Source organism: Dreissena polymorpha, chromosome 5 (genome assembly GCF_020536995.1).
Source record: "Dreissena polymorpha isolate Duluth1 chromosome 5, UMN_Dpol_1.0, whole genome shotgun sequence".
Lineage (NCBI taxonomy): Eukaryota > Metazoa > Mollusca > Bivalvia > Myida > Dreissenidae > Dreissena > Dreissena polymorpha.
Genome location: NC_068359.1, coordinates 118,000,206 through 118,014,395, shown reverse-complemented (window position 1 = coordinate 118,014,395; position 14,190 = coordinate 118,000,206). Strand labels below are relative to the sequence as shown.

Genomic DNA, 14,190 nt, shown 5'->3' with positions numbered 1-14,190 from the left:
AGCCGGTTATGGTCGGATGATTTTTCACAGAGTTATGGCCCTTTTAAATTTTCTTTAAACTGTACATATAGTGCAATTCTTGTCCGGGCTATTTCTCCCCAACTACTGACTGGAATTCAATGAAGCTTTATGGAAAGCTTAACTACCTTGAGGAGATGCGTATGTTATTTGTGGGTTCTGGTTAGATGATTTATTTAGAGAGATATGGCCCTTTGAAATTTTTAAGTTGCTAAACCATCCATCGTATTATTTTGTCCAAAGTTATGCCCCTCAAGACGTTTCCTTTTATCTGAATATATAGTGCAATATTGTGAAAAAAAAAAACTTTGGGGAGCATCACCCGTCTCCGACGGTTTCTTGTCCTTACATGGCTATATAGAAACCTTGTGAACACTCTAGAAGTCACAATTTTTGCCCAATCATCATGAAACTTTGAGCGCCTTAGGGCCCATGGCCTTCTTGTTTCATCAAATCTTCATGAAACTTGCTCTTGAATGTTTGTCTGGACTATGTTGAGTTTAAATCTGGGTAACGTGCGTAGTGCGCGTTAAAATAAGGCCACACGGTCAATTCTTGAAACACATTGATAGCTTTCTAGAGACCTTATTTATCACTTATAAATCTTGAAGAAGCATGGTCAGAAGGTTTATTATTATCCCCCGCCAGAGGCGAAGGGATATTGTTTTGGCCTTGTCCGTCCGGCCGGCTGTCCTTCCGTCTGTCCGGCACTTTTGTGTCTGGAGCCATATCTTGGAAGTGCTTTGGCGGATTTCATTGAAACTTGGTATGAGTATATATATGCATAAGAGGATGATGCACACCAAATGGCATTGTACACCATCTGTTAAAAACAGAGTTATGGCCCTTTGTATCTTGAAAAAATGCTTTTTACTATAGGCACTTGTGTGTCCGGAGCCATATCTTGGAAGTGCTTTGGCGGATTTCATTGAAACTTGGTATGAGTATATATATGCATAAGAGGATGATGCACGCCAAATGGCATTGTACACCATCTGTTATAAACAGAATTATGACCCTTTGTATCATAAAAAAATGCTTTTTACTATAGGCACTTTTGTGTCCGGAGCCATGTCTTGGAAATGCTTTGGCGGATTTGATTGAAACTTGGTATGAGTATATATATGCATAAGAGGATGATGCACGTCAAATGGCATTGTACACCATCTGTTAAAAACAGAGTTATGGCCCTTTGTATCTTGAAAAAATGCTTTTTACTATAGGCACTTTTGTGTCCGGAGCCAATCTTGGAAGTGCTTTTGCAGATTTCATTGAAACTTGGTATGAGTATATATATGGATAATAGGATGATGCCGGCCAAATGGCATTGTACACCATCTGATAATAACAGAGTTATATCCCTTTGTATCTTCAAAAAAATGCTTTTTTTAGTGTCAAATATAACACTCTTGTGTCCAGAAGTATATAGGCGGGGTATATCAATTCAACGAATTTGCTTGTTTACACAGTATTTATGACTGAATGTTATGAAATTTTTTTATCTTGACCAAATCAAGACCAAGTTCAAACATGCATCAAATGCTAGGTCACAAGGTAAAATATTAGAAATATATTGTCACCACTATATATTTCATAATTATGCCTCAATCTTAATAAAAATTTGTCAGAATATTTTTTTTGAAAATGTTTAAGCCAAGTTTGAATCCGGATCATGTGCATCCAAAAACTTTTCTTTAAATGAAATCTTGCTTTCAGATTTAGAGAACAATACTTGCTCCTATAGAATCCACAGGCACAATAATTAGTTAACCCATTTATGCCTTGTGGACTCTCCCATCTTTCTAAATTGGATCAATTTATTTTCAAAATTAGGCATGTCTGGTATATTTATGCCCCCCTTCGAAGAAGAGGGTGTATATTGCTTTGCTCATGTCGGTCGGTCGGTATGTCGGTCCGTCCACCAGGTGGTTTCCGGATGATAACTCAAAAACGCTTGGGGCTAGGATCATGAAACTTCATAGGTACATTGATCATGACTTGCAGATGACCCCTATTGATTTTGAGGTCACTAGGTCAAAGGTCAAGGTCACGGTGACCCGAAATAGTAAAATGGTTTCCGGATGATAACTCAAGAATGCATACGCCTAGGATCATGAAACTTCATGGGTAGAATGATCATGACTCGCAGATGACCCCTATTGATTTTGAGGTCACTAGGTCAAAGGTCAAGGTCACGGTGACTGGAAATAGTAAAATGGTTTCCGGATGATAACTCAAGAACGCATACGTCTAGGATCATGAAACTTCATGGGTAGATTGATAATGACTTGCAGATGACCCCTATTGATTTTCAGGTCACTAGGTCAAAGGTCAAGGTCACGGTGACCGGAAATAGTAAAATGGTTTTCGGATGATAATTCAAGAACGCATACGCCTAGGATCATGAAATTTCATAGGTAGATTGATCATGACTTGCAGATGACCCCTATTGATTTTGAGGTCACTAGGTCAAAGGTTAAGGTAACGGTGACCCGAAATAGTAAAATGGTTTCAGGATGATAACTCAAGAACGCATACGCCTAGGATCATGAAACTTCATGGATATATTGATAATGACTCGCAGATGACCCCTATTGATTTTGAGGTCACTAGGTCAAAGGTCAAGGTCACGGTGTTCCGAAATAGTAAAATGGTTTTCGGATGGTAACTCAAGAACGCATACGCCTAGGATCATGAAAAATTCAAATTTCATAGGTAGATTGATCATGACTCGCAGATGACCCCTATTGATTTTGAGGGCACAAGGTCAAAGGTCAAGGTCACGGTGACCCGAAATAGTAAAATGATTTTTGGATGATAACTCAAGAACGTTTTTGCCTAGGATCATATAAGGTACATTGATCGTGACTCGCAGATGACCCCTATTGATTTTCAGGTCACTAGGTCAAAGGTCAAGGTCACAGTGACAAAAATCGTATTCACACAATGGCTGCCACTACAACGGACAGCCCATATGGGGGACATGCATGTTTTACAAACAGCCCTTGTACTTGTCATACAAACTGAAAATTATTGTTTTTGCTTTCTTTTAACTTGCTAATTTAAGTATACTTATTTGGATAAGTGAAAACTAATGTGTTGTACATTAAATGAAATGACACTATTAAGCAGGTCCATATAAATACCTGAATCCACATCACATAATGTTTGTCATGAAACTGGATGGAAAATTGATAGATTTGTGAGTCTGTAGTAGCTGTATGGTTATGGTTTGTAGTTGCTCTAACAGCAAATCTGTCTCATTACATTAGCTTGGGCGTGTGATTTTTCGAAGCATGCTGAAACATAATAAGACATTCTGACTTGATAGAAATACGTTTTAAAAATCCACTAAGGTTATCTATTAATGTTAATAAAAGGATGTTTTAGTCTGCAATATGTATCCTGAATATTTAACAGCAAAGTATATAGAGAAATGTGTGTTTTACTTGAATTGGTAAATTTGTATTATAATTATGTCAGAAACTAAACTTTTGTTTTTCTAAGATTTAATTTTCATAAATTCAGAAAAGGTTTATTTGGTACGTGTACTTTATTAGCCTGTCTGACCTGCCCTTGACCTACATGTAACCCACATCATACAGCCTCTAAGGCACCCAACTACACAATATTTTAAAAACATATCCTTGTTAAACATAAATTATAATGTAATAGAAACTTTCCCTATTAAGCATGAAATTTGGGGCAATATCTATATTTGGGGGATAGTTATGTCTCAAAAGTTGTGGGAAAGTGAAACACTCATTATCACTCAATTTTATAGAGTTTAAAGAATTACTGCATATTTATGCCCCCCATCAAAGAAGAGGGTTTTTTTTTGCTTTGCACATGTCGGTCGGTCGGTCTGTCGGTCCGTCCACCAGGTGGTTTCCGGATGATAACTCAAAACGCTTGGGGCTAGGATCATGAAACTTCATAGGTACATTGATCATGACTCGCAGATGACCCCTATTAATTTTGAGGTCACTAGGTCAAAGATCAAGGTCACGGTGACCCGAAATAGTAAAATGGTTTCCGGATGATAACTCAAGAACGCTTAGTTAGGCCTAGGATCATGAAACTTGATAGGTAGATTGATCATGACTCACAGTTGACCCCTATTGATTTTCAGGTCACTAGGTCAAAGGTCAAGGTCACAGTGACTCGAAATAGTAAAATGGTTTCTAGATGAGAACTCAAGAATGCTTAGGCCTAGGATCATGAAACTTTATAGGTACATTGATCATGACTGGCAGATGAACCCTATTGATTTTCAGGTCACTAGGTCAAAGGTCAAGGTCACAGTGACTCGAAATAGTAAAATGGTTTCTGGATAATAACTGTAGAATGCTTACGCCTAGGATCATGAAACTTCATAGGTAGATTGATCATGACTGGCAGATGACCCCTATTGATTTTCAGCTCACTAGGTCAAAGGTCTAGGTCACAGTGACAAAAAAACTATTCACACAATGGCTGCCACTACAACTGACAGCCCATATGGGGGGCATGAATGTTTTACAAACAGCCCTTGTTATTTCTATATTTAAAATATTTCTTACAGAAATTCCTTTAAACAAACACCGCAGACCCAGATGAGACGCCGCATCATGTGCCGTCTCATCTGGGTCTACGCTGTTTGCCAAGGTCTTTTTTCTAGACGCTAGACATAAATGGGTTAATATCAGTATTAAACACATTGTTAACTGTCATCAGAATTTTACATATTGTAGAATTAATTGATCTGTGTGAACAAGAGAAGAAAGTAAAGCCTCACGCATTTATTTGAATCTTTTAAGGTTTTCACATACTGCTATGGAGTAGACAAAAAGAAATAGAGCGTAAACAAGCAGAGTTGGAAATGTCATTTAAACAGGCCCTTGGGATGGGAGACTCCAATAACCATGGTAACTCAGTTAAAAGCAAACAGTTATTGAATCCTGGGACGGCTGATGAAAGGACAAGGTTTGGTGCAAGGTCAAGGTCAAAGAAATCGAAAATGGATAGTGATACAGACGATTTGAAGAAGAAGTTATCAAAGGTAAAGTCTAAAACAAAGAATGTCATGGATGAAGACCTAAAGAAAAAGAAGAAATAATGAATGTTAAATCTGTTACACAAATGAACAGTTTAATTAAAGAATCATATGAAAACCTTTATGTTGTGGATATTTCTTAGTAAATTATAATTTACCCATTAAATAAATAGTTCATTTTATAAAACTCTGAAGTAAGCATGGACATGTTTAAAAAGAAAGTATTCATTCTATACAACTTTGGACCAATGTTTTCTAGCTTAATATGTGAGCACATGACTTTTCTCCTTTCCAATGGATAATCAATTCGAATAAGAGTTAAAATGGTATACAAATATTTTTTCATATATTTAAGATTATTTTAGATAATTAAATAATAAAGTACATTGAATACATAGACCTGATGATTAGAAAATATGACACGAGTCAAACTTCAGGAACTTAGCTCTTTAAGTGCTGAAACTGAATTTTGAAGGCCTTTGCAAACAGAACATGGCGTCTCATCAGGATCCAAACTGTTTGCTATTCTTATAGTATTCTTTGAAAAAAATCAATGAAAATGCTAATTTTAGAAATTTAGCAGACAACATTTTAGCAGATGACAAATTTCCCAGCATGCAAAGGGTTAACAACTGATGCTCTTGTGACGGTGTAAGTGCTTCATAAGAAAACGTCTGTTACTATTACCAACAGACTGCTTTATCTTCGTAAACATGTTAAGGTCATTGAGGAAGGTTGCTTGACGGAAAATGTATGTTATGTTATCCAAGCTGGATGGACGGTTTCATTTTCTCTGTTGCTGTACATGTGTATATGTTTATAAAAATGACCGAAAATGTATGTAGTGTTATCTTAGCTGGATGAACAGTTTCATTTTCTCCGTCAATGTTGCTGTATATATGTTTATATAAGTTTGTGCATGCGTATCTTGTGTTATGCCATCAATAAATAAAGAAATAATAGTTAATGACTCAAAATTCTAAACTGTTGTCTCATAGTATACTATGTATTTTGGAATACAAATTTTGTATCAATTATTCTCGGCTTTAATGATCGGAATATAACATGGTACTTATTATACTCCGCCATAGGCGGAGGGATATTGTTTTGGCGTTGTCCGTCTGTACGTCTTTCCGTCCGTCTGTCTGTCTGGAGCCATATCTTGGAAGTGCTTTGGCACATTTCATTGAAACTTGGTATGAGTATATATATATATATGGATGAGAGGATGATGCACGCCAAATGGCATTGTACACCATCTGTTAAAAATGGAGTTATGGCCCTTTGTATCTTGACAAAATGCTTTTTTGAGCGTCAAATATAACACTTTTGTGTCCAGAAGCATATTGGCGGGGGATATAAATTCAACGAATTTGCTTGTTACTTTGTTAATTACATGTTAAAAATGAATTGCACCAAAACTTAAATGGCGCTGCCTAGCCTCCAACAAAATATTATTTCACCAGTTAAAAAAAACAATACTGAAATATATTTGATTTATACATATCTCCGCTGTTCAATACTAGATGACAAGAAACTGGCAGACACAAAAATGTACAGCCTGAAAAAGATGATGTCTTTATTGTTATTTTATATTGAATATATTGGTGGAAAAATGTTACTTGCATGTCTTTTTGTATACCATAAGCATTATTAACTGCGACCAAACAACAATCTTATCTATCAATACACAAGTGAGAAAGGAACTCGCGTCGTCTTATCTCGATAATCTCGTCCACACATGTGCAGTAAATGTTCTACTCAAAACAAAGATCTATCTAGACACATGTCTATGTACAGATGTTTGACGTTTCCAATCTGTGTTAATAGATAGATCTTTGGATCAAATATCTAAGCAGCTGGTATAGGCCAGTTCATTGTTATTGTTTTGATTCCCGATTTTCGCGCATGCGCAATGCACTGGTAGTCAAAAGCATTGCTTGCAGCTAACGCAAAGCATATGGATAACGAGACTTGTTTAGTCAATAAATCGAAAAGAAACTAAAAAAACAACACCTAAATAATATTAAAAAATATAATGTTTAGTGCCAAAAGAATGCATAAACACATTTATTTGCATTTTAAAAGAACGCGTCATTAGCATAAAAGTAATTAAGATTGTCTGAAGACTGAACGACAGACAATTCGACGCAACAAAGAGCTCTATGCATTAGCCGTATAATTATTTGCAGAAAAGCTTCAATAAAAATAATGATACATCTAATTATAAAATTATAATTATCAATTGCATGCGTAAACTAGAATAATATAAAAAAAAAAGTGATAGCTAGAATGTGTCAGTGTTTCATTGAAAATAAACGTACTAAAAAGCCCTATTAAACGCGAAGTTCATGACGGTATTTACATGTAATTTTAATTTGGATGGGTGTTGTTCAGAGAATGGCTTGAGAAATATTAACATTCAACTGAAAAAACACAACCTCACATGATGCAAATTGAACTGTGTATTCATGTATTTTGTAAACTCGTTACTAGTGATCGAGTATGAGTGACAACTATCTAACATTTAACACACCACAAAATCAGCTACAGACTCACACACAGAAGAATACCCCCAGAGTTTTCCGAGAGGGGGGGAGGATGAGAGACTCACAAGGACGGATACACCGATGACGACTAGGCTTGTACAACGGACATTGACCGGAGAAGTAGCAGTAGTGAAGTGTGGCAAATGTGACAAGATCTGCAAGAATCTAAGGGGACTGCGGATACATCAAGCCAGGACTGATTGTGGGAAATCAGACACCCAGACGCAACGCTCAGGTGGTACACCTGGTGAGACGTTGGAGGATCCAAGTCGGGAAGAATCCCATAGAACTAGGAACCTCTACGCTTCTGAGAATCTGGTTTCAAACACCCAGGGCAGGCAGCAGGAAGAGGACGACCATGACCCTCTTCTTGATCTGCTTCCCCATCTGGAGGATGACACTCCAGCACATGCAGAACCAGCACCACAAGTACAAACAGCTCCGGGAGATGATGAGAAGAGGCGCCCGCGAATAGCATGGCCCAAGACGACAGACCGGCGAGCGTGGCAGGAGCTAGATCGAGACGTCTCCGCTATACTGGAAACAACCCTCCAGGGTCCAGCTGACCGAAAGATAAGAGCAATGATGGGCCTCATCTATACTGTAAGCAAAGAGAGGTTTGGCTTGGCTGAGAAGAAGCCAGAGAAGCCAGCCCCAATCATCAGCAGAAGACAGAGGCTAATCAAACAGACCAGAAAGGAGCTTACAAGTGTAAAGAGGCAGTATAGAAAAGCCAAGGAAGAAGAGAAAGTAGGACTCCAACAGTTACGAAGCACTTTACGAGAGAAACTGAGCACTCTCAACAAGGCTGAGCAAACAAGACAGAGGAAAAGGAAGAGGGAGAAACAGAGAGCTAGATTCATCCAGAATCCATACCAGTTCTCCAAAGACATCCTTTACAACGAACGATCAGGAACATTAGAGAGCAGTATGGAGGACATAGAACAGCATTTACACAATGTCCACAGTGATCCTTCACGGGAGGTTCCACTGGGTGACTGTTCAAGGCTAGAACCAGAAGACCCACCAGAAACTCCTTTGGACACAAAGGAGCCATCATTGTCTGAGGTACAGCACGTAGTGAAGAAAGCGAGGACAGGCTCAGCCCCAGGCCCGAATGGCATTCCTTATCGTGTCTATAAGATGTGCCCTGGCATTCTTCGAAAACTATGGACCCTACTTAGAGTTATTTGGAGAAAGGGCAAAATCCCGGATTGCTGGAAGAGAGCGGAGGGAATATTCGCCCCAAAGGAGAAGGACTCGAAGGATATTGGTCAGTTCCGGACCATTTCTCTGCTCAACGTAGAGGGGAAGATATTCTTTGCAGTCCTAGCCAAGCGACTGACAACGTTCCTTACTGACAACAACTACGTTGATACGTCAATTCAGAAGGGTGGAGTTCCCGGATTTTCAGGCTGCGTCGAGCATACCAGTGTTCTCAGCCAAGTGATCAGGGAGGCACGAGTGAACCATGATGACCTGACTGTAGTGTGGCTAGACCTTGACAACGCTTATGGATCAATACCCCACAAGTTGATTGAGAAGGCACTTGAGCAGTATCATGTACCAGAACACGTTTGTAACCTGGTAAAAGACTACTACAGAGGCATTAAGCTACGCTTTGCTGTGGGAGACAAGACAACAGCATGGCAAAGCTTGGAGAAAGGCATTGTCACAGGATGCACAATCTCTGTGGTCCTGTTTGTGATGGGTATGCACCTCATCATCAATGCGGCGAAGAGAGAGACACGTGGTCCAAAAGCAGCATCAGGAATCTACTTACCTCCAGTTAAGGGATTCATGGATGACCTCACTCTGACAGCAAAGACCCACATCCAAGCAAGGTGGATGCTTTCGGCCCTAGAAGAGGCAGCAACTTGGTCCAGAATGAGGTTCAAACCCAGACAGTCCAGAGCACTTGTTATCAGGAAAGGCCAACCAACCAAGAAATTCAATCTGACAGTGCAAGGTGAGGACATACCATCGATAATGGACAGCCCCATTAAATGCCTTGGGAAGTGGTATGATGCTACACTCCAAGATGGGAACAACATCAAGCGCATCAAGAACCAGCTCACTGAAGGGCTGAAGCAGATTGACAAAAGCGGACTACCTGGCAAATTCAAGGCCTGGTTATTCCAGAATGGACTTCTCCCACGACTGATGTGGCCACTGATGCTTTATGAGGTGGCAACAACAGTGGTGGAAGGACTGGAGAGAACCATTAGTAGGCATTTGCGAAAGTGGCTTGGCGTACCACCCAGCTTCAGCAACATTGGACTCTATGGACGATCAAATCAACTACAGCTCCCATTGAGTTCGTTGGTGGAGGAGTACAAGGTGGCAAAGGCCAGACTTGTCATGACGCTGAAGGATTCAAGGGATGACATGGTCCGAAGAGCAGGTGTTGAGACCAGGACGGGAAGAAAGTGGTCCGCTAGCCAGGCTGTAGCGCAAGCCGAGAGCCGCCTGCGACACAAAGACATTGTGGGAACAACGGCAGTGGGAACACAAGGTCTGGGCTCTGCGGAGACGAGGAGTTGGAAGAAGGCGGACAGTAGGACAAGGAGGGAGATGGTCCAGGCAGAGGTACGTCTGGCCGAAGAAGAAGACCGAGGCATAAGGGCAGTGGCAATGGGGTGCCAGGGTGCTTGGACAAAGTGGCAGACTACAGGAAAGAAGATGACATGGGCGGATATCTGGCGTAGCGAACCTCTGCGCATTAGTTTCCTGCTCCGGTCAGTCTACGACCTGCTACCTTCACCAGCAAACCTGCACAGATGGGGAAAACGTGACGACCCAACCTGCCCACTTTGCGGAAAGATAGGCACGCTAGAACATACACTATCATCTTGCCAGACAGCCCTTACACAAGGAAGATACAGGTGGAGACACGACAAGGTCCTCCAAGAACTGGCAGACATAGTGGAAAGGGAGAGGCGAAAGAAGAGGACTGTGAAAGAGACCAGAAAGATGCAGTTTGTAAAGGAAGGGGAAACCATCAAGAAGCAGCAGGCGCAAGCAGCATCGATCCTAGATCGTGCGCAGTCATGGGAGATGGCTGTTGACCTGAAACGCAGGCTGGTTTTCCCAAGTGTAGTCCAGACAACACAACGCCCCGACATGGTGATCTGGTCGGCAAAGGACAAGTGTCTGGTGATGGTTGAACTCACAGTTCCTTGGGAGTTGCGCTGTGATGAGGCGATGGAGAGGAAAACAGCAAAATATGCTGATCTGCAGAGGGAATGCAAGGAGAAGGGGTGGCACACGTGGCTATTCCCAGTGGAGGTCGGCGTCCGAGGCTTTCCGTCAAAGTCTCTCTGGAGACTTTTCACTGCACTTGGCCTGACAGGAAGAGACAGAAAGCGAGCGGTCAACAGACTTGGGGATGCAGCGGAGAGAGCATCGAGATGGCTTTGGCTGAGGAGAGAAGAGAGGAGCTGGCAGCCGTCTACTGACACGTAGGGGATTGATCAACCCCTGCGGACCCACCACCAGGAGAATGTATCGAGATTAATGGGTCGAAACATTCAGTGATCGGTGGCTCTCGACTGAGGATGTCAGTAGTCCAGCAGTTTAACGACTGTTTACATCACACAACACACACGCACAAACACACACGCACAAACACACACACACACAACATAATATATATACATATATAATATAATATATACACATTGTTTCATTATTATTTACCCCCATTGATGTCAAACGTAATTTCTTGTTTTTATGATGTATTTCGTGCATTGCCGTAACATTACATCATCATACGGAATGACGTATTTATAATTAACCGATGCCCGCTAAATACGTTAAATATTTTTTATTTACATTTATTATTCATAAATACTTTATTTTTTTATAAATAAAACGGGCTTGTATCTTTACCGTGTTCAATTTCCGATAATCTATAGACTTCAAATTTGACATTTAATTTGTACAATAATTATGTAACATATCTAATTTAAGCAACTGTTAAGTATGTCGGTGGTAAATTTATTCAACCCAATGCCTAGTTACTTAATACTACCAGAATGAAGACATGTTGGCATCATCAATTGCGTTTAATGACCAGACTGTCATCTGCCACCTAGTGTGATTTATGACACCATGTTGTTAGTTAGGTCTGTACAATATCTGATCAAAACGAGATAATCGGATTAGGCAGAACAAAGGGGCAATTAAACACCGGAATACAAAGGCTTAAACGATTTTAAGATTGATGCAAACAATCAAATGAAAACTATTGCATTTAATTTAATTAAATGTTTATTTAATGTGTCAACATGTTAGTTTACCCGGACCAGGGTAAAGGTCCCTGCCCAGACAAATACCATTATGGTTAATTTGTAAATGTTTTTTATTTGGATTTGATCTATTTATTCATTGTGTTCAATCTTATTTGTTTCAGTAACGTAGAGCAACTTGTTGGCATGTTGAAAAATAAAATCTAAATATAATCGTTAAATTTAACCGATCACGCTCTATTTCTCCCCGTTGATTTGTATCTTTCTTTTGACTACCAATTTAGCCCGGATGTAAACACGCAGGTGCGCGTGACGTCACGCGTGAACTGGTCTATACATGAAAACAACCCTTGCATTTTGTAAGTTAATTTTCATACATCATTTTGAAGTTATACAACACGCCATATATATTCATACATTAATAACATATATGGGCTGTGCAAGGTGAAAAAGGTGTTAAATGCATATGCAAAACGACCCTTTTAGCCTATGGTAAATTTGTATTTTTTAAGAAGAAACTTTCTTCAAACGAAAAATATGATAAAAGCAGAATGTGTCGTCCCTGGTTAGCCTGTGCTGACTGCACGGGTTATCTGGGACGACACTAAACAAACATGCCTTAAACCCCTTTTTGACGATGCTGGAACAGCAGCGTCCAAGGTTTGATAACCAGTAAAAAAATTCTTCACAATGGCGACCTATGTAAAAGATCGAGCCAGTCCGATTGAGATAACTCGATTTTTCAGTTACTTCCCCAATCGTGATACATCGGCTATCTCGGATTCCTCCGTAAGATAGGCCTCGTGGCTAACGGTCGCCATATTGCCTTGTATTACTACTTTACTACCCAAAAGGTTGTCAGTCTATTGTTATGAGGCTGTATACATGCGCGTTGAACTAGCGCCAAACTTTTTACCGAAACTTTGATATTAAGAGCACTATTAACGTTCATTTGTGTTGCATTTTGACCTATTATCCAAGTGATTTACTTTTCCATTATTATTTAATCACCCTATCATCCAATTTTTAAGATGAAAGTACGGTGTTTACAAAACCAACCAAACCGAAAGTGAAACTGGATGCATTACGTTTCGCGATGTAAACATTAAGTATTTGTTCAGTTTGAGGAAGCGAATCGATAATAGACGTTGGAATATGTATGCAATACAGACTATCATTGCCGATTGTAGTACTGGCTAAAAAATACCTTTTATGACAGGTCATGTATAGAACGTTAATCAAATAGTGACCATAAATCACTACAAATGTCTGGGTTGTTCATTAACCCATTTATGCCCAGTGGACTCTCCCATCCTTCTAAATTGGATCAATTTATTTCCAAAAGTAGGGCTGTCTGGTATATTTATTTCTATATTTAGAATATTTCTTACAGAAATTTCTTTAAGCAAACAGCGCAGACCCAGATGAGACGCCGCATTATGCGGCGTCTCATCTGGGTCTACGCTGTTTGCAATGTCCTTTTTTTCAGGACACTAGGCATGAATGGGTTAATATAATTAATGCACGTTTCTGATCTAATTGCCTGTATCTAGTTGTAATTACCATGATATTGATAAAATTAAAACGTTTTTTTTCATAAATTAACATTACATGTTTTATTTTTATCATTTAGGGAATATATAATTGTATCATTATCATCATTAAATATTCTGAAAATGATCTAAATTATCATAATTACTTTTAAGTAGAATTTTTAAATTTTACTCATTATTTTTAATGAATTTGCACATTTGCTTGATTCAAAATAAAATGTATTAATAAGGGTTTCAGTTGTTAGTTTTAACCCATTTTTAGTTCGATTAAATTTAAAGTACTAACTACATACATGTATGTGAAATGCTCTTGAGATCGTTTCCTGGGCCTAGAACCAGTACTTGGGTGTCTCTTGGAGATTTCTTAAGAATGCTCCCACACTGGGGATCAAACCAGTGACCTCCAGATCATTAGGTGGACACCACATCCATTACACATCAGCGACCTTTAATTAGTAAATTACTTTAGTATTGCAGCATTATATAATGTTATGTTGCTACATATTTTTGGAAAATGATTAATGTGCAGTACTAAATAAATCTAAATGCAGACAATTTTAATTGTGTATATTGTGTGATTATTAGTTACAAATTCCCTTTTTACAGGTATACTGGATTATGAAAGACTGATAAACATAAAATTGACAACTCATCTCCCCAACGATACTTTGTGTGGCTCATTCTCAGAACAAACCCATAGTCAGTGAGAAAACTACAGTGTAAAAAGACCACTTGATTGTGACAATTATGGCTGACAAAGCAAATGTTATCATTTAAAATAAAGA

The 14,190-nt window shown here is 39.2% G+C and overlaps 3 protein-coding genes across 3 annotated transcripts in view; all 3 read left to right on the top strand.

Moving 5' to 3' along the window:
* Positions 1-6,759, top strand: part of LOC127832056 (DNA damage-binding protein 2-like) — a 35,940-nt gene extending 29,181 nt beyond the window's left edge. The window contains exon 10 of the mRNA XM_052357204.1: positions 4,818-6,759. Within this exon, the coding sequence (XP_052213164.1) occupies positions 4,818-5,116 (299 nt within the window). The 3' untranslated portion in view covers positions 5,117-6,759. The remainder of the gene's footprint in view (positions 1-4,817) is intronic.
* A 924-nt stretch (positions 6,760-7,683) lies between these two features.
* On the top strand, positions 7,684-12,338 carry LOC127831580 (uncharacterized). The gene is made up of 2 exons (XM_052356559.1): positions 7,684-10,821; positions 12,297-12,338. Exons 1-2 carry the CDS (start codon positions 7,684-7,686, stop codon positions 12,336-12,338), a joined length of 3,180 nt encoding a protein of 1,059 aa, XP_052212519.1.
* The window catches only part of LOC127832061 (uncharacterized), a 27,740-nt gene continuing 25,684 nt past the window's right edge, over positions 12,135-14,190 (top strand). Inside the window, exon 1 of the mRNA XM_052357216.1 lies at positions 12,135-12,211. The gene's annotated coding sequence lies outside the window, so the exon portion shown is untranslated. The remainder of the gene's footprint in view (positions 12,212-14,190) is intronic.